Source organism: Solea solea, chromosome 5, assembly GCF_958295425.1.
Source record: "Solea solea chromosome 5, fSolSol10.1, whole genome shotgun sequence".
Lineage (NCBI taxonomy): Eukaryota > Metazoa > Chordata > Actinopteri > Pleuronectiformes > Soleidae > Solea > Solea solea.
The window spans coordinates 13614495-13639074 of NC_081138.1; the positions used below are offsets into that span (position 1 = coordinate 13614495).

The window sequence follows — 24580 nt, forward strand, 5'->3', positions numbered from 1 at the left end:
TATATATGTATATATACGTATATATAGACACATATATACAAATATAATGAATTATTATAATTATAATTCGGCTCCTGTTATGAGATATGTATGGATATCTAATTAAATTTACTGAACACAATTTGAACATTTTGATTGTACAATTCATGCTCTTTGACAAAATAACTATATTTTCTAAAACTATTTATTTCTATTCTACTATGTATGAAAATTTGTTCACGTCATCGCTGATATTTATTGATGCTTTCATAACATTTACACAATCACAACAAATGACATCATCATTGAATATTCACACTCGTAATATTATATAATAATATATAATATAGCTCCCTCAAAACAGAAACTCCAAAATATATTATTCTTATTTTCAACACATTTAACATTCATTTTTTTATATGAAAAAGAGCAATAACACTTTCTAAAACAATTGGATTTTTGCACTTATCTTCAAGTTCATGAGGAGAAATATGAAAATCAGTTTTCTCTAGAAACAGCACCCTCCTGAGGAAAGTAACATAATTACATGAAGCTGTGCTGTAAGCAGTCTGGGCTAAACATGCAGAAATGTCTCTCATAGAAGGTTTTCACAGAGAGAAAACATATCTAATATCTGGTTTTATTCCTTAGTGATTGTTTTTTTGCAGTTTCAAACAGAGTCGGGAGGATAATATAAGTGCAACGCAGTCAAACTTTTCATTTACAATCAAGAAAAAAAGGAATTAGTTCTCTAAACAAAAGTCTAGAAAACTGGGCCCACATTTAAACATATGAGATTTCTTCTTGGTGTTTGTTTGAAGCCTGACACATGCCTGCTTTTAGTCTTATTTAAACATTATATTTTTGACTTTGTCAGTCAAAAATATCTTATTTATAAATATGTTTGTTCCCAATTTGTTAAGCAAAAGTAAAAAAAAACTAAAACCTTTATCTTCCACATTATTCGATACATTTCTTTTGAGCCTTACATACATGACATTTCAGCAGGATGAAGGCAGTTGGTGGTTTCGGGCAATAACAAACTGGTCCCATCAGATGAGTCTGTGAGTGACTCCTCTTCTTCCTCCTCCTCCTCCTCCTCCTCCTCAGACTCCTCAACACTGTCACCGATCCTCTACTAGCAGCGTCCTGAAGTTCTTCAGTTCTCGGATGCTCGTGGAAATTCTACGAGAGAATTAAAAAAACTCTGTTTTCGCTGAAGGTGTGCATTCAATCATTCATTCACTCACTCACTCATCTGATGGGACCAGTTTGGTTTTGTCATAAAAAAAGTTTGGGCTGTTTGCATTGACTAAGTTCCCACAGGATCAGGTTTAGGTCTCGATCATACATAAAAATGTTAGAAATCATCATCTCTCACCTTCCAAAGGCATTGAGCAGGGAGACGATCTCCTGCCGGCTGAGCTGGAAACTAGGTCGTTGTTTGCCTGAAGTGGGCAGAGCTTCAATCTGGCGCTCTGAAAACAAAATCTTCAGTGCTGTGCCTAATCCTTGAGTCTGATGCCAAGAGAAAGAAAAAGGAGAGCGAAATTTCAAATGCAACTTAGTGATTATTATTATTAAAGCTTCATTTAACATTTTATTACAGGACACACTAATGAAATACACTTTTGGTTTGAAATATCATCTAGGACACTGTTTTATGATGTTTGACCAATGTAGAAAGCCGCATATTTGCTTTTATTTTATTAATCTTCTGTGGATATCAGCCAGGTAGTTGTTAAATCATCATATTTTAAATCTCATGTGCTGTATCAGGGAAGTCCAACACACACAGATTCTACAGCAGATTCAGGAGTGGTACAACACCGTCAAAGCTTTTTCACATTTTTTATTTTAGGGTGTTGTTTGCAGTTTGGACTGTGATGTCCCCTGAGATAAATTTGTGACTTGATATTGATCAATGTGACGTCTGCACGCTCACCTGCACTTTCCCCCACAGTCGACATTTGAAGCAGCCGACACAGTCCATGATCCGAGAGATGTTGAGGAATGACAGTCTGATGTCCTCCTGATGTGTAACATCAAATTAACATCTTAACATTGTTTACTGGTTCATAACAAAACATGCATGTTGACTTGAAAAGATGTAAATATTCAAGAGCCCAAACACATGTTTGAGAGGCCACCATGACCTTGGACTTTGACCACCACATTTTCATCATGCTATCCATGATGAGTCCAACTTTGATAACATCTTTAATAAAGATTACCTGTAAGTGAAAACAGTTTTTTACCAAATTATTGGATAACGAGTGAATATTACAGATTTTACAATGGATATAAATGTGGAGTGAATCAATCATTTTTTATTGTGAATAGGTGAAAGCAATTTTAACATTAAAGAAAAACAAGAAGGAAGAAAAAATACTTTTTGATCAAAAAAGTATCTGACACAGCGGGTCCACAAAGACCTGAGACATCTGTACCTGAAATCTTTACTTAGCAGGAAACATAAAATGACCACTGACCTTGAGTTTGGCTGCTTCGTTTTCATCACCCGCAAACAGGGAAGTTTCATCAAAGTGTAGAGGGAAAGATCTGAAGGGGGGGGGGGGAAATGGAGAGGAAGGTCACAACTAACACCAGGTTACACAACGACTATGGCATCAAAACCAGAAACACCAACAATGAGAAATGAAAATATTAGTATTCAAAATATGTATTGTAGCACTTTCTTTACATTTAGTTTTCATATTTTTCTGTATAGGCTGTATAAATAAAATAGATTTGACTTTGTTTTTTGTTGTACACACTAGTGAGAAAAATTATCTTCGCGTTAAAATCTCAAATTATATACCTGTAACTGACATGAACAGGATCAAATGTAATACCCAAAACCAGAGTAAGAACACAGACTGGTAATGTAATGTACCAGGCCTCAGACTGACCTTGTCAGCTGCAGGACCTGCAGCAGCAGCTCTTTGTGCTCCTGGTCCTGTTTGGTTCTACCAGTGTACAGCTGGAAGGACGGCTGCTGGAAGAATGGCAGTGCTTTGGCCAGCGCCCGCAGCTCTATCAGGTACAGGAAGTAGAGGTTGCGGAGCCTCTTGGGCCCCTCGCCTGCTGTCAGCTCCTCATCAAAGCGCTGCCTGAACTCTGTAACATTGTGACCCCACTTCTGAAACCAGTTGTCTGTGGGTAAAAAAATGGTAGGATTTTAACAACTGGAAATAACAGCCGCAGATTAATTGAATTATATTATACAAAGACAGGACGGCTCCAAGAGAAGCATCACACTTTGTTAGAAGAGGAAGAAGAAGAATACTCAGTGATTGTTTGTGTCTCACCTTCCAGCAGGTACCTGGCGCTCAGGTGTATGTTGATGCTGGCGTGGAGGCCAGAGATGAGGCGGTAGAAAGCTCTCTTCTCCACACACTGACCTGAGAGAAAAAGAGAAACGGAGCAGAGGTGACGACAAAAACACCTCAACAACAAAGTCTCTCGCTGTCAATCGTCTTCAGGTGAAATATCCGCTCACCTTGCAGCCAGCTGTAGAAGGTCCTCACTGCAAAATAAAGCAAACGGTAACAGACAAATAAAAACATCTACTGACTGTTCAGGCAGTCATGGTGCAAAGTCAAGTGAACATCTCTTACCTTCACCTCCTGAGATGCTATGGAAGGGGTCCGAAGTGAGTGGTCGCTTGACAGCGTATGGTCTGTGAGGAAACATGAAGGGAGAGATAATGTGTGTTTCTCACCGTCTCACTGTCAGAGCAAGAACAACTGCAGCACAACTCCATATGAAGTTCTTTCATATGAATAAAAGTATAATTCTAAATCAAATAAACAATACACCACCTATCTAAGCACTGGTGCTTATTTATATTATATTTGTCTGCATTTACTTGAAGCAGTTCTCCTCATAGATATTATTCCAGATGTGCCAGGCCTCAGGTCCTCTGTAGCCCGTGAATCGCTCCGGGTTCAGCAGCAGGTCGACATGCTGTGAGTCTGGAGACTCCTCATCTGAGAAACAGAAATCCTTCAGTAAGTCAGCAGGAAGTCACTTTTTATGACATTTTTTTTTATCAGCCAAGTTTGATCTGAAACAATGTTTAAACCTCCTGTTTCCTTCCTGGAGGAGCGCGTAGATGAACCACAAAACCTGTGCTGTGAAATCTAAATACAAGACAATTTCATCTCATTACATTTCCTGTAGACACAAGTAAATACTAAAATATTCAATATCCTTTCCAATATGTGTCCAAAACATCTACGTTTTAAAGTTCCAGTGCATAACTGCCATTGCCCCCTGAATGGTCCACGACACCAATAATATCTGTGATAATCAATATATTGCAAGACGATCATATAGCGATACATTGCGATATTTGTCTCACTGAAGAAAACTAAATGTTTGTGAAAAGTGCAGGATTTTCTCTATTTAGTCGCAACATAGAGAACAAAGTACGGTGGCCAGAAGACTCAACACAAAGGCAAAAGTGCCAATTTTGCTAATGCAAAAGTCACAACAGGAAGTCAGCAGTTGTGGTTTTGTTTTGTTGTTTCATAATACGTCAAGGGCAGTGCTGCTGGCTGGTGTGCAGCTTAATTTTAATTGAATGTGAGCATTTAGAAATGTGCAAGATCAACAAACCCAAAACAACGATTATAGCTCCACTATATATACATTATAATAATGTTTTATTTGACATAATTATTTCAGATTGAATCACAATTATAATATATAATTGTTTTGACAGATAACTTAACATTTTTCCTTTCAGTACATTGTGTTCACTTTTGATAATTCATTTTTAAATAGGACTGCATGGTTTGGATCGTTTCAGTAAATGTGCCGTTGAGGAGGAACATCGGCGCACTTCACATATAGGAACGGCTGATGTGACCACAGGAACCCAAATTATCGTAGTAGCATCTTGTGAGAAGTGCCCATACTGAAATTGGTAAACTAAAGAAGTGTCGGTACTGCGTACTGGACAGTACGGGACCTCTTGAAGCACTGCTTCTTAGTCTTCCATTCAGCACGTTCCTCTGCTTCATATCAGTAAAGCTGCTATTCAGCTGGTGTTTTCAGCCATAATCCAACTGAACACTGTCTCATAGGCCTAATCAGTTTCGTGTGAACTCCTTTGAATTTGTTTTACTTAAAAGTTAAATAGTAAAGCTTCTATTAAAAAAATAAATAATAATAATAATATGCACTTTACCGTCAGCCACACAGAAGCGCTCTGCATCATCATCATGTTTGCTCCACTCACGCAGAGCCTCTCGCGTCTCTTCGCTGGAAACAGAACAGAGCAGTTTGTTCACTTCACTTTCTCCAGTGTAGTCTTCTATTAATCAAGGATTCTCAGTGAAGTCCACATATAAAAGGCACTCGTCTGTTTTGCCTCTCATGTTGAAACAGTGAACTTTTATCATCTCATATGAAAAGGCTCACCTTAAAGAGACGTCCACAGCTCCAAGTTGCTGCGTCCTCTCACACTCATCCAGCTGCATGTTTGCTTCTTCTGCATACTGAACAAACAGACAACAATAATGAGGAATAACAGGGTTGGAAAAACCAAAATGCCAGGGACACCTAATGTATCTTTTTGTGTGTATGTAAATGACTCACCTTATTATGGGGTGCTGATCTAATCCCCTCGGGCACCTCGTTCTGTAAAGACAGTTTTAAACATGAAGCTACAGTGGGCCGGTTCTCATGTGGTGCCAGTCCTGAAGTGGTTCTGGGACTCATACACATAATGTAAAAGGTGAAATGAGGAACTCACGGGGGAGCAGGGTTTTACAGCACAGTCCCTCAGACCACAGTGGCCAGTGACTGTCCAGAAGGGACATGGCTTATTCAGGTTCACCTGCGGAGGATTCAGACACAGTCAAACATCATCAGCAACAGATCTGCTACTCTGATAGTATAACTGTGGTGTGTGTGTGTGTGTTGTATCCCTTATGTTGTGGGGACAGAGTCCCATTAAGGGGACTTGTCTTCCTTATGGGGACAAAAATGAAGTCCCCAAAACGTAAATGACTACATTTTAAGGTGAAGACATGTTTTAAAGTTAGGCTGAGGTCAGGGTTAGTAGTAATCATGGTTAAGGTTAGAGTAAGTAGAGTAAGCATGTGTGTTGTCCATCAGCTCACCTTGTAGAACCTGAAGTAATCAGACTCTAAAAGTTTTTGTAGTTTGGGAAAAAGCTGTTCATTGTTGAAGCCGTCAATGGTCTCCACATCACAAGCACAGTCATCCAGGTTGCCTGTGACCTGAGTTTAAAAATACATACACTTAAAGTTTCTATGCATTTTATACAAGACATGAAAAACCCTGGAAAATGTTCCTCTTCTTGACTTGTGACCTGTCGAATAGAAGTGGTGTCTGTATCTACATACACTGACACTGAGTTGAAGACATACTGAAAAAGTACACTTAGTTTATAGTATATTCATAATTAAAAATACATTTTTCAGTAGAATTAATATAATGTGGCCCACTGACTGATAAATAGGGCACATGACTTTCTCTTAGAGTTTAAAGCCTCTTTATATTAATATAACGACCTTTGATATGTATACATTAATATTAATTTGAATAGCTTCCATTTTAAGTGATCCACTGTTTCTAACCAACGTTATAGAACCATCCTAGACACATTCTCATGTCAATTTGTTTATATGGAACTTATATTGAAAAAATTGAAAATATTAATATTTTTTCACAAGGCTTTTTCACAGCCCCAGTTAGTCACACAACTGATGATTCAGCTGATGATTCAAGTCTTGAAAAAGGTCGGATGTCAATCATTAACTAGGGCTGAATGATGAGTCCAAAATGCTTATTTTATAATCAGATGATGTCGATTCTATTCTACTCTGTTCTGTTTACACATAGAGTTTATATCAATGGTGCTGACAGCTATGATCACATTTACGATGTTTAAACATACTGTCGATTTCTGTGTGTACTGATTTGTTTATTCGAGTGTTCATAACAGTTCCCCATAGTTTAGGAACTGCAAACGTACTGAATGTACTGTTTAAAAACAGAAACCCCCTAAATGAGAAGTACAGACACGTCGTTGACTGAAAACACAGGTAAAACATGTCGCTCCTCACCTGACAGAAACACCTGCTGTCTGCAGATCTGGACACCAGGAGCAGGAGGAGGAGGAGGGAGGAGAAGAAGAAGAAGACCACCGGCTTCATAACGACCGCTCCTGTAAACACAGTCACACTAACAGCGACTTAACTCTACAGTGTAACACTGTAACCGCTGCTCACTCACTCTCTCACACACACATCCACAGTGAGAGCAGACCGAAGAGCAGGAAGAGGCGGAGCTTCGTCCCGTTTCCTCATTTCCTCATTTGCTCTACGACGTGTGATACGTGACGAATTGATCGGCACGTACGACGATGATGATGGTTTCAAAATAAAAGAAAAACTGCTGATACGAAAAGTTCATATCGTCACTGATCTTATTTTAACCAGAAACACATGTTTCTATGTAGTAGATACTAGATAACAATAATAATAATAATAATAATAAATAAATAAATAAAGCAAGTTCAGACTTACGTCAACATGAAGCGCTTTTAAGCAGTGAAACAAGTGACGTATAAAGACTGGTGGGTTGTTATTATAGCGATGTAGTCATTCCACGTTCATTTTTATAGTATATAAAAAAATAAAAAATATATTTATATATTTAATAATGAGATACTAATTCATGATAATGAGACACTAAGTCATAATTATGAGATGCTAAGTCATAATAAGTCATAATAATGAGACATTAAGTCATAATAAGTTATAATAATGAGATACTTAGTCATAATAATGAGATACTAAGTCATAATAAGTCATAATAATGAGACATTAAGTCATAATAAGTCATAATTATGAGATGCTAAGTCATAATAATGAGACATTAAGTCATAATAGGTTATAATAATAATTAGATACTTAGTCATAATAATGAGATACTAAGTCATAATAAGTCATAATAATGAGATACTTAATCATAATAATGAGATACTAAGTCATAATAATGAGATACTCAGTCATGATAAGTCATAATAATGAGATACAAAGTCATAATAAGTCATAATTACTAGCTACTAAGTCATAATAATGAAACGCTAAGTCATAATAATGAGATACTAAGTTGTAATAAGTCATAATAATGAGATACTAAGTCATCATTTCGAAATAGTATCTCATTATCACGGGATATTATCTTAAAAAATTGACTTAGTATCTCATAAAAAAGGACTTGCATATGCATTATTTTTTTCCATGTGGCAAAAGCAAGCTTCCATATAGAATCGTTAAGTGAAACACTTTACAAACGTCGTCATTTTCAGTGTATTTTTACATCCTGGATTTAGTCGGGCAGTGTGAGATAATGTAATACTGTAGTTTAACCACACGGTGGACCCGAAGGGCATAATATAATACAATAAAGTTGAATGTAAAGTGAGAGCCAGATAAGTAAAATATATATTACTTTTAAAATAAGTAAAATATAACATGGGAGACAAATTATGGAAAAACTAACTGATGAAATTAGATTGTGTACATCTCAAAGTTAAAACAAAAGCTTAAAAAAGTATAAAATAATCAAGGATTCATAATTAAGAGTAATATTTACCTTGTTTTCTTCTTTCTTTCTTGACATTTGGATTCAGAATATTGTTCATGATTTGTGTATGGGATCTGTGTAAATATGATTCTAATTTTCTTTCTGTCAGTTGCATATTCACACTCACACTCATATTCACACTCATATTCACACTCATTGTTATTTATAATATGTCAATTTTTTACCACTTTATCCTTAACAGTGTTGCAGGGGCTGGAGACAAGCCCAGCTAACATAGGACTAAAAAAGGGGATTTGAACTGGTGACCCTTTTGCTGTGAGGCAACAATGCTAACCACTGTATCACCATTTGACCCAGTTATTTGTAATGTATGGTAAAAAAAAAATAAAATAACAAAACAATTAAATTAAATGAATAAATATTATATATCTGTACAGTTCAAGTGTTGTTTCCTCCACCCCAGCCTATGAATAATGCTCAACCAGGTTGAGGATATTTGACAACAAGTAAAAAAAGTATAACATTAATTGTCATAACGATAAATAGAATGATCAAATGTATACAATCGCTGACTCCCCCTCTATAAATACATGTAATATACAGAAGTACAGACCCTGCAGTCATATTGAGATTAGCTAAACCATTCAACCAAGTTAAGTTAAGCTTTATACTTGACCTAATGAATATATATATATATATATAACATGTATTTATGTTTCTTCTAGTTTTCATTGAAATGAAATTGAACTTGTAACAGGTCAAAGTCAAATGTATCAATTTAAACTAATCTCGAAAGAATCAGAACAACACAGTCATTTTGGTTTTCAGTTTATTAGAAAAAGAAATCATAATAAATAATATTTTGTCCCTAAATACTTTCAGTTTTGCAAACAATTTGAAAATATCAAATATCACATAATATAATTTTGCAACTTTTCAGTTGCTACTGCGCAGGCACCTCAAGGGATTTTTTTTATTCCCTCGTCATAGCTGCCTGTTTTTTGAATGAGGGATAGTCTCAGTGCTTTTACTCGTTACAAGCCGTGTTAAAGCACACGCATTGTGAATTATCATAGTAACAACTTTCCTCAGAAACATTTTCTTTCATTGTCTATTATGCTGACAAATAGGTTTGTTAAATCCAGGCTAAAAACCCACCTGTACTCCCTGGCCTTTCTTGTTCCCTAATCCTGTATTGCTTTTCTCTATATTTTCTGTGTTGTGTGCCCTGTCTTGTATGTTACTTATTTCACTATTCATGTTTTATCTTATTTAATGATGACTATTGGTCAAATGTTTTTTGTATTACTTTGTATTATTTTGGGTCTTTTTAAGTCTTTCACTGTACAGCACTTTGGTCAGCTTATGCTGTGTGTAAATGTGCTTTATAAATTAAATTTACTTACTTACTTACTTACTAAACTGCATGATTGTGCAAAATATGCCCTTATTTTCTGTTTACTACACCAGTCACCATGAGTTTAGTGCAGACTGCAGCTTATCATTGATTTAAACATTACATCAGTTCCTCTTAGTCCTGAAGTGGCCTTTACAATCTCTTTAAATCCCCCATAATGCACTTTTGTTGTAGCCTGAGCCCTAAAGCTGGAGATTCATCAGTTGGGACAGAGGCTTTCTTTCAACTTTTAGCAGATTTCTTTTCTGGGCAAACTGGTGCAGAGAGGAGCGGGAGACTGTAGAGCATGATAATGATCAAGTTCACCACCAGGCAGAGCAGTGCTACACCCACTGTGCTGAAGAATGTAATGGGAATGGAGTTTTGGAGGAGCCAGGAGCGCCGCGTCACCATGTCCTGCTCCACCGCATTCATCTGGAAGTGAGTGCCGAGGATGCCGCACACGTGGAAGAGTTGATGGCTGTGACCTGCAGAGAGAGCCAGTGAGTCATGTTTGAGCTCAGACACATTACAGTAGTCAGGAAGTCAGTGAGCAGTGAGCAAATCATTCCCTGCACAATGGGAGAGAGGTGGTTAGACATTAGTGTGGTGGCTGACAGGTGAATTTCAGAATCTTTGTGAAACACTAGATTTCCATAATTAAACATTCACAGTATAAACCCAGCTAAACACTGAAAACCTGAAATGAACTGAATAAACCCAACACTAATAAAATAAAATGACAAATAAAAGTCACTAAAACAATAGAAAAAGAACAAGCTTTTCCATTTTTTAACATTATAAAGTGCCTTGGGATAATGTATATGGTGGTTTGATGCTATAAAATAAGAGTTATAAAATAAACACACATACACAAAGAAACATGAACTAAAATAACAAACTGAAAGAGCAGCAGAACACGGGTGGGGGAGCACTCGTGAGAACATTCCCTGAGCACACAAAGCAATGCATATCAAACTATGATAACAACAACAACTCCTCACATGTGTTCTACTGTACCTATGAAGTCGAAGCTGCCAGGTGCCAGGCGCTCGGGCAAGTGTGTGGCAAACAGGAAGCCAGTGAGGAAAGCCAAGGTGATGTGGTGATAGTGGAGGAAGTTGGTATCATTGTCTGTGCAGCCATCTCCCACACACAGAAACACCTGTCAATGCAGCACACAAACAAATTATATTAATCCATAAATGCCGGTGTGTGTCCGACCTGGTACTCCACCCACTTTTTGGATGTGAGTGGCGTAAAGTGCACATACGTGACCGTACCCTGTAGAACAGTGGAATGTTGTCGAACAGGTAGGGGTAGGCAAAGGCAAAAACACGGAGACATTTGCTGAACCTCGGACGCTGACACTCAGGAAATCTGAAATAAACATGTAGAGACATTGTTTTCAGTAATCACAAAAAAAAGAATATTAAATCCATGGAAAATACCTTATGGTCACACTAAGGTGGATGGTAAACATTTAATATTAATTGAATACCACCACAGTATTGAAATGAGTTAATATAAAGTGATTGAAATGATTACAGTTTGAATATTTGTGCATGCAATACATATGCTGCTGTATGAAGTGACATAAAAATGATTTGCTTTTACTCTGGACATTTGAATCAAAGCAGTATTTGTGCAAACTACAAAACCCTCAGCACAAACCTCCTCCAAGGTTAACGATTAGGGTCATAACCTACATTAACCCCAGAAAATGTAATCAATTATAAGACAAAAACCTTATTAATGGAGAATAATGGTCTAAATCCATGTGATAATTTACATCTTTTTCTAACCAGAATGTAACAGAGTGCTTCACAAACTTGCACAAACAAACGTCACCTCGTTTCCTCGGCCTAGGAGGTTATGTTTTCAACGGCTTGAGTTAATCTGTAAATTTGTCCTTCTGTGAGCAGCGTCCTGTTTATTGTTTTACATGGATCAATCTGATTATTTTGGGATGCGGTTCCATTCAATTTTTTCAAGTAATCCCCATCTCTTATAAAAGGGCAAAACTGTAAAAAAATATAATAATATTGTTGTCAAAACTCATTGGAAGGAAATTTGGTAAATGTGTGCAGGATCAGTTGAGATGTTTACATCTCAGCAACATCTTAACAGAGTAGGATGAATTTTCATGTCATGCTTATGTAAGATGGTAATAGCTATGAGCAGGTAAAGTTTCATACAGATCCAGGAAGTCTTCTACATCCAGTAGATCAAGATTTGCCGGTATATCAAAACACACGTGACAAAAAATTATTTCAGCCTTGGTGGACGTCTGCGACTCTCTGAGTGCTCTTGTTTATCTACCATTGTTTCTGTCAGCTCATTGAACCTGTCCTGCTGAAACTACACCTGGAGTTGATCACTGTTTTGGGTTGGTCTCTATAGTCACAGTTCGGTAACACACCCATTGCTTTTATAGTGAGTTGCTCAAGACTATTTATGAAATCCCATTCAGTAACTTCTGTGGGAGGAAGTCTGTCTGAGGACATGTCGGCATTTTAAAGACATAATCACATCAAATGTAGGAATATGTCCACGTGTGAACATACTGTATGTGTGTGCATGTGCACGCTCACAAAAAAAAAGCCTAAACAAAGCGCTATCTCTAACCTTAACCATAAGCAAGTCATGCCTAACCTTCAAATCTTAAAGGTTCTGGCAGAATGGTCCTAAATAGGCACAGATACAAGAACACACACACACACACAACACTGTTTTTATGCCTTAGTGAGGACACATCATAGACATAATGTGCCCAGCCCTAACCCTTAACCTTGAAAAAAAAAATTCTGGACCTCACAAAGATATAAATACACACACACACAATCTATGAGGGACAACATGTGTAATTGTAGGCAAAATAAAGTTCAGAGACATGCACAGAGTAGATTTTAGGCACATGCACGGTCTTTCTTTACCTCTTTACGATGTCATGATTATATTGCAGAAATGGTAAACCAAGCCTTAGCAGCAGGGAGAGAAGAGAAGAGGAGAGTCAAAGGAGAACAAGCAACAGGGTTAATCCAATGCATGAAGATGTAAAAACAGTGGTAACAATGTGAAAAGTTATTTTCCATTATTTTATATTTAATACAAAATAACCTGTTGTATGTTACCATATATAAGTATTAGAGACCTTTATATGAACTTTCACCAGGAAGTGATAATGAACCTGGCTAAAACAATAACAGCAACAGTGGTTAAGCTGTGATCTTTTCACTCTGTTTACCTGGAGTAGCAGGAAAGGGCGGTGCAGATGACAGTGTTGAACAGAGCGATGGGGATGTAGCACCGGTGGAAGAAGCTGTTCACCCACTTGTCCGGGAAAACATACGCTGAATAGATGAACGCTGACCCTGCAGCAGAACATGTTTCACGTCAGGGAAAAGTGTCGGCAGAGTCTGTCACATGGTGTAACTGACAACGCAACAACTCTTGGATGAATAACCTTTGGAAATGATCCTATAAAGGTCAAAGGGAAACAAATATATATGGTTCCCAAGATTTTCCTCATCATGTGGTAAATGTTGTCATTAATTCAGTCAGAAAATGACATTGAATTGAATTGAATGCATCATTAAGGTATTTGTGCAGCTCTTATAAATTAAAAATTAAGATTGATCATATGTAGGAATTATGTCATCATGACATCATTATAGTATCGTCAGATTTCCCTGAAATCCATCTTTTATCAGAAGGTATTCACATTTTAACACAGTTCTACTAGTGCAAATTTCATGTATCATTACCACTAATTCTGAATTCAGGATTTCTTTAAAATATTAGTTAAATTCTGTGAGATAGGGGAATCTACTGACACTGAGGCAAACTGAATGGCCTTGCTGGAGGTTTGAGCGCTTTCTCTAGCTCAGTGTCTTTATTTATGACATATAATAAACTTAAAGGAAAGCCAGTTAAGACCTGGGTTCTGGTCCACCACTGCCTGTGGATCTCATGTGCTCACCCAGGCTGTAGAAGCTGAGGGCGGCGTAGTCGAAGAAGAAGCAGATGTGGCGCGCCCGCACCGACATGCTGCTGAAGGTGTGAGCACAGCTGGACGCCAGCGGATAAACGCAGCACGAGAACAGGAAGATGACCAGCGGCCAGGTGAAGGCATCCTGCCATGCCGTCTGCATCACCATCACGGTCACCAGTTTCCATAGGAAGTACCTGTCAGAAGAAACATGAAGGTTATTGACAGAGCTGGACTGACTTGCTTCAGCGCTGATGTTCTTCAATGCTGTTACACCAGGAATCATTATGGCCGATTCATTGCTCATGTCTGTCTGTCGTGTTTTAGTAGCACATATCTGGGATAATAAGGTTTGGATATTTGTCCATCAAACACTGCTCTCGGCACAGAGTAAACAGACGTTTCCCTCCAGATTTGAATGTTGACACTTGAAGAGTGTAAATTCCCATAAACACACTCAACTTGTCATTTTGCTTTGTTTGACGATCAAATAAAACTTCCAGGAGATGGTGTGTATGGAAACTGTTTACCTTTGCTTCCAGTCATGCTAATGGTAAAACACCATCCCCAAAACAAAATGACGTCTGTTTTGTTTAACACCAACCCAAACAAACTGGACCGAAATGTTTGCATACGTCAACACTTTTTAGAGGAAGAAGCTTATTGATGAGCAAAGCTGCAAAACAACAGAAATGTTATTGACACGACTCTGTGTTTCTCAGTGTAGCAGTAGAACATGCACATGCTCCACAGAGAGTGATGTATTTAACGCCACGACTCATGGACGCAAGGCAGAAGCACAAGAGCTACACTAGTAAAGCCAGACGGCAGCAAATGTTCGGAATAAGGACCGAGAGTCGTCCTTTTAGAAAGTGCTGCAGACTCTCCTGTTCGTTTACTTGGCTGAAAATGCCAAGCCGTACAGTAACTAATCCACATCTGTCATGCAGACAACCCTAACCCTAACCCCCCACCCCACAAAGGTGCAGGAGAGGACATGTCTTCCTCACAGCAGCGTCTCTGTCACTCAGTACAGAAGCTCAGTTCATGTCTGAGCTTAAGTTAAGGCGAAGTGACACTGTGCCTGTCATCACAGTGAAACTGAGATTTCTGAGATTAGGTATCAGGTCCACACGAAAAGGCCTAATCTTATGAGAAGGAGTCTATGGTTTGCTCTGTGTCACATGTGTCACAGTTCCCTCATATCGGTGCACCTCATTAACAAATCAACATTATCTTGAGCAGTTAACTAATTGTGGCAACTCACATGGAAGCACAGGTCTGCTCATTAGCAGACGGCCCTGTAAGTCTGTGCTGTGCCCCATGACACAAACACCCATGGTTCCTCACGGTTCTCAACACACACACACACACACACACATATGTTTGTGCAGCTATTCCTCTGAGAACACTGCATTGACTCTCATTCATATAAACAGCCTAAACAAAGTGTTATACAGCTTAACAGAACTCAGCCCTAAACTTAACCACTTTAGGAACCTTTACATGAAGTTCTGCCACATTGGGACCAGTTCTTGGTCTCAAAGAGAAATACTGGTCCTTACAAATCAGTGTTCATGCCAGAAAATGTCCTAAAGAGGTATACATATATAAAGACAAACACACACATGCACACATACTTTCTCTGTGGACCATGCAGTCAAAGCAACTGGCTGCTCTACAGGGAGGAAGTGCAGTATGGCACATGGGTAACTTGACATGAACACACACATAGACACACTAATACTAATTGTATCACAACAATAACAACAGAGTCACATGTCAAGTGCTATGAAGTAAGTGTATATCATTTTTTCTTCTTCTTCATCTTTACCGTGTGTTAATCTACACCTAATCACACCAACACGGACGCTAAGACACAAGGCAACAAACTTTCTACTTAGTTAATTACATCTTAAATGTATTGGTTATTGTGTTATATGTTACTTCATTTAATCATAATTCAAATGTAATTGTTCAATTGTACAACATGTGTTTGTTGACGTGACAACAAGTGATGCAGTTCCACAGGATTTTAGGCATCCAAACATGAATGAGTTGGCTTCTATCTGCCTGTTTTTATGGACATTTATTTTGGGCCACTGACCACAGCGGAGCTTAACATTTCAACAAGAGAGCATATTGTAAAATATTACGTTATGTCAATGATAATTATACAAAAATGCAGTATTTTGTCAACTTGCTGAAAGAAAAACTGCTAATTCAGTCACTTTTTGCTGGCAACTGTCTTCATAAAACTGACAATAGTAGAGTTAAATGGTGGTGGATGTGAGGACGATCAAATGTAATTCTTCTCAGGGCCCAAAAGAAAGGCTTTGACTAGTTCTGCTTGGTCGGGGTTAGTTAGTCAGACAGTTAGTTAGTTTTGGTGTTGAAAAAACATAGATAAAACAAAAATGCTTAAAAAGAGGAGGTGATTAAAACACGCTAGATGTGTTTTTCTTTTCAGTGTTTGCAGTTGAACTGATGATTTTCATGCCTCCAACAGTTTAACAAGGCCTAAGGATGTTTATCTTTAAAACAACTGTTTGCTTAGCAGCAGTGGGTGCAAACATGCATTCTGCCGCATTTTATTATCATCATCTTGCTTGTTCTTTCAAACTTTATAAAAAATTTGAGCTATGTTTTAAAAGAGGATTATCAATAAGTGACAGAGAAAGAATGTCTGACTCTTATCTTGATCGTGATACATCGAAAGAATGACTGATGTGACTGATCCCATAAGAAAGACGTGTTATGAAGATGTGTGTTTGCAAAATGACTTGAGGACATAGACTAATGAACATTCATAAAATAATGTAGACAAAAAAACAACGTAAATTAGTCTTGAGCTTTACAAACTCTGCAAATGATCTGTTATATAAAGTGAATGTAAGAATGCTTGCTTCATTCAACTGTATTTGGGAAATTAGGATGATTTCAAATGTGTTGTGAAGAAGGTGACAACCCTTCTCCTCTCAGTGAAATAAGACTGTAGTTGAGCTGTCAACTCAAGGAAATGTGGTCACCTGCCCTTAAAAGTTCAACTAACACAAGACATGACAGCGAACACATGTTTACAAATCAAATCTGCTGTACCAGGTGGGTAGAAAGTGGGTCCAGATGTTGAGCGTCTCATTGGTCAGCTGGAACAGGCTGCGGATGCAGTCTGTGGCTGAGCTGCGGGGGTGTCGGTACCCAGAGATGATGCTGTCCTCATGGAAAACCTCAAAGAGGACACGTCTTGGTTAGTCCCCAGTCAGTTTGACACATTTTGAGAAAACTTTTGAGACCCTTTTGTTTCATGTAAACATTGAGCATCACACATGGTCAGTTAACGCAGTCGTCTGCAAACCAAGGTTTCGAGATCTTGATCACTGACCTTTTTTATTGTGAAAGAAAAACTATCAAAGTCCTTCAACTGTGATTCAAGAAGGACAAATCACACTCTGGAGACTTTGTATTCAAAGTGATATAAGATGACTATTTTTTAATATTGCAATTAGTTCAGGCCTGTAGGCCCATGAACTCATTGATATCAGCAGAAATGTGAAGTGCATCCTTCTCAAACAAACACGTGCTCAGGTTCGGTTAAACTGAGCAATTGATGATGTTAATAACCGGCTGTAAAACATGTGTGTAGACTTGTGATTTTAGTGTGTGAAAGCTCAAATGTCCTAAAGATTCAGTGAAAATAAACTTACTTTGGGAACTTGATTGATGGTGAAGACTCGTGGTAATTTAAGGAGGCTGAGCATTTCATCAATGTGCCGCTGCTGCTGCTGCTGCTGCTGCTGCTGCTGCTGCGGTATGAAAGGTGAGCTGAACTGAGGCTGTCAGGAGGGTGTGACTCTGGCTTTATATGGTTTGTGTTGCTATGTCGTCCTCAAGGTTCCTCCCCTCTCATCTCCTCCCTCTACAAACCCAGCGAGAATATCCAGTATACCTGCTGCTGTCTCTGTGGAGGTGGGTGGGGGGTTGGTTTGTGTCTGCCTATAGGTGTGTGCTCTTACAACAGTGAAAAGACTTTATTTTCTGGATTCAACTCAAGTCGTGCCCATTTATCTTGACATGAAAATAAAACAACCCTTATTGATTTTTTGTCCAAGAATAAAAGTCTTGTTTTCCTAGTGCATTGTTCTCAAATCTCAAAGAAAGAGCAGACAAACCCGTGGAGTAGGTTTCATTGAAAAAGAAAGATTATGTGACTGACACTGATGGTTTCAGTCAGACACTTTGACCAACTGCAGCAGAGGAGGAGCAAGTGTCCTCTGATTTTCTCAGAGTTCCTCTCGGGCATCTTTCTTTCTTGTCTTATTATGAAACTGTCACCATCTGACCTCTGATCGACAGTGGCCGTCACACCCAGCAGAAACATCTAAACCCAGCAGCACCTTCTTATCTTCTTTAAACTCCGGAACAATGAGAGCAAACATATCTCACTGCCACTGAATAGAAAGTGTAGGTGTTATTTGTGGATCGTTCTTACAATCCACAAATCTTACACTAAGAAAAACACAGCATATTTTTTTTATTATTTTATAACATTATTTTGATGTGAGGTAAATCTGTGCTAATCATTAACACTTGACTCGACACCCGATCCGTCACGCCTGCTAAAGTTTAAGCTCAATTAAAAGTTAATGCTTTACTTCAAATGTGTTATGGAAACTAAAATTATTCTGGGTTTAAATGTCTAATCCTCACTGCAAAGCTGGCGTCAAACAATCCCATAATGCAACAGAACCAAAACAACACCATATTGGCAGTCAAAGCACGTGTAGAAGACGGAGTGATGGGGAACCACAGAACACAACACGTGTGTAGTAATCTCTTCATATCAGCAGTCTTGTATAAAGTACCTAAAAGTGATACTTGAGTAAAAGTACACTTAAAGTACATGACATTTACTGTACTCTATACGTGAATTTTGCACTTACTTGTTGTACTTCAGTACATTACAGCACTGCATATCAGGTACTGAAACACGAGGCCACAGTTGGCATCCAGATTTGCAGCTTCCAAGTCGGTAGTTAAGGGGAAACCTAAGGGAAACGTAACTTACAGTCAACTAAAATGCAAAGCATTACTGTCGTTTGAGAAACACTGTGCCATTTATAAAAACCTTTGCTCTATGTTTGATTGTTGTAAAATAAGTTTCTCTTAAGTTTCCCCTTTACTACTGACTGACTTTGAAGCTTTAAATCTGGACACCACATTCAGCATCATCACAGACTCTTCTTGTTTATTTGACATGCTTTTATTGCGATGTTTAAGCGTTCGCCGGAGCAGAACGAGGGAAAGTTTCTCAGAAGGTGTCGTAATGTTGCATTAGAGTAAGGAGCAGATACATTCAGTTAGGTCCTGTGATATTTTTCTCCATCGCTGAGGAATTAAAGTGATCGGTGAACGCTTACTCTTTAAAGCTGGTGTCGTTCAGGAGCGTTTCCTGCCAACATGGCGGTGTGTGTAAACATGAGGTCTGTAGCTGTGTTATGCTATGTGTTTTTACTCAAACCTTTTTGAATCATTTCAATTCTGCAAGGTGGTTTATCTCTTTACGGACACTAAAACTATTCAGCATTGTTGTGCAAAGGAAGTCAGTCAGTGCATTCTTCAAACCATCCACCACCCTCTCATTAGAGCCACTTTCAGTTGTCCACCTATTGTGTTGTAAGGTGCGATCCCAGCAGTGTGATGAACCATGTGCTGCAGCGCAGAGCAGAGCACCTTGGGATCTCATTCAGTTCTCTCCCTCCAAGGAGCTGAGCCACAGTTAGACGCAGTCAAAAACAACTTAATACGTATGTAAATAAACAAATACACTGGCAGGAGATTCAGCGCTGAGTGGGAGTCAGTTTGGCTGAAGTGCTGAAGGTCTGAGAAACCAGCAGAAAGAGAGAGTTTCTGCTGAGTGGAGATGAACGGGCTGAAAAAGTGTGTTTCAGAGCAAGTATCGTTAGTGTTGTTCAACTGCTGGGTGTGTTTGGGTGGAGCAGGGAGTGAGCGCCGTGACCTGACCTGCGCACTCCAGCTGAGCACAGCTCTGCGCCACAATGTAAACAAACACCATGTGAACCAGCAACATTGTAAACAACACGGGTCAACATAAACATTCAACAACGGCTCAGAGGTTGGAGCGGGAACATTATTATAACACTAAGTAACAGCAACACTAATAAAAAATAAAAAATAAAGCAATTTCAATTCCATTAAGATCATCCTTTCCTTTTGCATCCCCAGATTTTCTGAAGAAATGAGACGTTGTGCCTTTAAAAGGAAAGTTCCCTCTGACTGGAAAAACCTGCCCGGTCCCACTCCCTCACATCTATCGCATCTTCTCATTGTCTTTAAACATCACTTGCTTTAATTTAATTCATTTATAATACATTGACCCATGTGCTACCATTAAAACTCTATAGGTGTCATTTGTGTTAATGTTTATTTATGTATACTGAATATTCTTGTGACTTCATTCTAACGTTTTGTGTTTTCTGGGTGAAGAAGAAGGTTGTATCTCTGAAGAGAAACGTTTTTATCCCTTTGTGGACATTACTGAGTCTTGTTTTGGACTTGACTGTGTGACAATGATAATATACTCTGTATAAAGTACCTTCAAGGGAAACTTGAGTAAAAGTGCAAGCATTTTAACAGAAAGTCACTTTTTTATAATATTACTTCAGTAAAAGTCTTAAAGTATATATAACTACTTATTAGTAAAAGCAACTTTCAGACATAAAACCTACTTAGAAGTAATAGCAAATGTAGTGAGTTGTCTTTCAACTGGAAGGTTGTGGGTTCAATTCCTGGCTCTGCTAGTCCATATGTGTCCTTGAGCAAGACACTTAACCCCATGTTGACGCGTGTGAATGGGTATGAAAGCTGCGTGAATGACAAAACTGTGGTGTAATGAAGTATTTGTACTTTGCTCCAGCACCTGCTCATATTTACGCTCACACACGTGCACCGCTCTGCTTCTCCACAAGGTGTCAGTAATTTCAAACAGAAGCTGCTCAGGTTGCAGCGTGGGCACAGGTCAAACAGAGGATTGTGAAAATGTTTTAAATAATGACAAAGAGTGAATGACTTTGCCCCTTTTTTGTTGATTTTATTTCCTTTAATACTAATTCTTTTTTATTATTCATTTACGTATCAGTCAGTAACCTTTGACCACAAAGGTACATGTTTTGGAGACACCACGGTGCATCACTGCAGGGACTTCATGGTCTTCAGGAGCCATTTGCATCTTATTAACTGTTAATGAGAAAAAATAACAAGTTCGCTTCAGGCTCAGACTCAAACCACCTCCAACACCAACCAAACAAATCAAGATGGGCCTCCTGTGGCAAATCTTAGGTGTTTGTGTAACATCAGCACAACCGCTAAGTATAGCTGCTTACATTCAGCCAATGTTGCTGATTTTAATATGGAAATAATTTGGTTTACTGCAGCTGACTGTGTGATAGCACCTACTGTGATACTACACATATTATTGTTATTATTATTATTTTAATCTTACTTTGTTTTAATCGACATGAATACAGATACATTTTAAAGGGGAATATCTTATATTTACTCCTCTGGTGTTTTTACAGTTTTAAAAACATACAAGATTAGATACCTAACAGCAGGGCCACAATGCAGAGACTCACATTCACACCTACGGACAATTTAGTGTCCAATTAACCTAATCCTCAATTTGCATGTTAGTTTTTGGACTGTGGGAGGAAGCCGCTGTATGCAGAGTGAAACCCACACACACACACACTCACAAGGGAGGACATGCAAACTCACTCCACACAAAGAAAACCGGGCAACTGAACTCCTGAAGAAAATCACAGAATACTGACAACATTGTTTTCCTCTTTTATTGAAAAGGGAGGCGCTACCCAGGGTTAGTGAGGTGATGTGATCACAAGAGTAAATGTACACAATATAGTTTTAGATTATATATATTATATATATATATATATATATATATATATATATATGATAATGTGCTGACAGATGGGAGTTAGACTGCGGTGCTGCAGCTGCTCAGAGTCATTGCCTCCCTGGTGTTGTTGGTGATGAGGTGTATAGTATGTGTGTGTGTGTGTGGCTGATACATTATTAATGGTGGCAAGACTCCAGGAGCTCTGTTCTCTTCACTCTGAGGAGTTTCTGACTTCCACAGCTTTCTCTCATCGCCTCAGTCTAGCAATCCCTCCTCACCGCAGACTTGTTTTCTTCTCCATGCCGCTCTCATTTTTTCCTCTTTATTCGACCCATGACTGCTGCTGTCTCCTCGTTGTTCTCTCGCAGCACTATCACCGTCTCTGACTCTGCTGGAGATCGCTCTGCTGAGCACTCTTATTCCCTCTGCCCTGCAAATGGCAGTGTGCAGAGACAATGGGGTTTACTTTATTTTAAGTGCGAGGATTGTTTCTTTGTGACAGGGTGACACTGAAGCCTGAGAATGACTTGGCAGGCATTCTTCATTGATTTAGAAAAGCTTGAGTGCCGAGTGTTTTTAGAAGTACATTTCCATTTCCTGCAGAGAATTAGATGAAGAGATTGACACAAGGTACAGCCAGCATCAAATTAGCTTAGCTTAGCATAAAAAAAAAAAAAACTCAAGAGGGGGCATTGAAGCGTAAAATGAACAATTGTCTGGCAACCAGCAAAAAACTGTAACAGAGTTTAAATGCTGTATCCATGTGTGGGAAGTATAGGGGCCAATCCTCGAGAGGTAGCAGGAACATTCTACTTCTGCAAGGTGAGTTGCAGAGCCACAGCACTGTGTAAAATATTGTGTATTAATGCCTGTACATCATGTACTGTATGAGGAAATGTGCACTGTAAAGCCTGTCCCACACTAGAGGAATATTGACCAGATTTCAGTCTCTTCTTACAATCACCTTCTGATTTTAGGCTGATTTGAACAGATTATCAGGCCAAATTATCCATCATTGGACGCATCAGAGTCTTAAAGTTAATATCAAACATGTTTGATAGTTGGTAATTGTGAGCAGAACCAATGAGAGCGAGTTGTTGAATACTCTTGTTCACAAGTCAAGATGATTCCGTCTTCTTAGCCATGACTTCATCCACAGTTTTTTTATAATGCCTTTCCTCCGTAATGTGATGTCCTGTCATTATGTACTGACCTGTTAAAGCAAGCGAGTTAAGGGGTTTCACTGCAGCCTCTTATACATATGTAAAGTTAAGGGTGTTCTCACAAAATCCCTCACCCTAACTGGCTGAGGCAGATGGCTGCACATTTCCGAGTCTGGTGCTATACCACAGATTTAAAGGGGGAGTTTTTCCTCCGCATCGATGCCAAGTGTGTGTTAGGTTTCACCTTCTCTCTACAATATTGCAAGGTTTTGGTTTTATTTTGTTGGGGGGTAATTACCCACTTTACCTTCCTGGTCTCAACACCCCTGTCGGTACCTTTAGCTATTTTACTCGGGTGGAAAACCTCATTTGGGGACAAACACGCTGGGATGAAAAGCAAGCAACTATAAACACAGTCCAAGTGTTTATTTACCCCCACTGACCCTTTCACAGAGTCAATCTACACCCTCAGATTTCATCAAGTGGGCACATTTATGATCACCATAAATGCTCCGGCCTCCAGATGCTGGAATATCAAGGATTGACTGTGATGCCATCATGGCCATCTCAGAGGTTCCTGAACGGCAGCAGAGGCTGAGAAGAGACTGAGCTTATTGGTTTTATGTTGGGTTAATTACAGGCCTGGGAGACAGACTCGCTATCAGGAGGGCAGGTAATATCATTAATGTCTGGGAAAGAGGAAGGATGAGATGCGTGGGGTGAAGTGTATAACTTTGAGCCAAAAATTATGGCTGGGCTGTATAAATGCCAGCAGGTAATAAAAAATGCAAGTGGGTGGCAATAGATAGTCCTTCTCCGGTGTCTGTGCTCCTCACTGGCTCGGCCTAATTAGGATAAATTATTAATCTGTATTGTTTTTCTCCTCAGCAGTTTCACAGAGAGTTCAGCGTGAATACACGGTTTCTCCACTGCAAAGTCAGAATAAATGTATTATTTTAGGTATAACATCACACGAATTAACCTTAGAAACCTTAGAACAAAATTAAAGCTAAATTGTTTGATTATGAGACTCATAATTCACATTATTCCACAGTCATTGGGGGTAAAAACAATTGAGATGTTTTGCGAGACATTGGATTTGCATTGAATAAAATCTATTGACTTTCACTATAGCTGTTGTGCGAGTATGTCGCAATTTATGATCTTTGCAAATACTCACTATTGTGGAATATCGGGATAATATCACCTTGTGACTTAGATACAGTGATAATATCGCAGCGTGACTTAGATACAGTGATAATATAGCACCGTGACTTAGATACAGTGATAATATGGCACCGTGACTTAGATGCAGTGATAATATCGCATCGTGACTTAGATACAGTGATAATATCACTGTAAAATCCCAGTTTAAAACCTCCGTCCGCTCAGGTATCTCTGACACTCACAGTAAAGCAAAATTAACAAGAAGGAAGAAAGGCTGACATCAGTTTTGTCTGAGGTGGCAAAAACCGACAGCTACACAAAGCACACTATGTGAGAGAGGAGAGTCATTTTGCAAC

At 38.7% G+C, this 24580-nt stretch overlaps 2 protein-coding genes across 2 annotated transcripts; both read right to left on the bottom strand.

Annotated features, from left to right (window-relative positions):
- Nucleotides 1-166: 166 nt before the first annotated feature.
- ero1a (endoplasmic reticulum oxidoreductase 1 alpha) lies at nt 167-7298 on the bottom strand. Its single transcript, XM_058628538.1, has 15 exons — nt 7083-7298; nt 6114-6233; nt 5744-5827; nt 5587-5628; nt 5410-5486; nt 5177-5250; nt 3851-3971; nt 3600-3661; nt 3482-3508; nt 3291-3383; nt 2892-3135; nt 2472-2541; nt 1925-2011; nt 1361-1497; nt 167-1164 (listed from the first exon to the last, which is right to left on the bottom strand). The coding sequence occupies exons 1-15, from the start codon at nt 7170-7172 to the stop codon at nt 1104-1106; spliced, it is 1389 nt and encodes a 462-aa protein (XP_058484521.1). The 5' UTR covers nt 7173-7298; the 3' UTR covers nt 167-1103.
- Nucleotides 7299-9393: 2095 nt separating this feature from the next.
- LOC131459609 (membrane progestin receptor gamma-B-like) lies at nt 9394-17782 on the bottom strand. The gene is made up of 8 exons (XM_058629609.1): nt 17663-17782; nt 17058-17185; nt 13950-14155; nt 13215-13341; nt 12904-12948; nt 11251-11347; nt 10988-11132; nt 9394-10455 (listed from the first exon to the last, which is right to left on the bottom strand). Exons 1-8 carry the CDS (start codon nt 17714-17716, stop codon nt 10211-10213), a joined length of 1047 nt encoding a protein of 348 aa, XP_058485592.1. The 5' UTR covers nt 17717-17782; the 3' UTR covers nt 9394-10210.
- Nucleotides 17783-24580: the final 6798 nt, after the last annotated feature.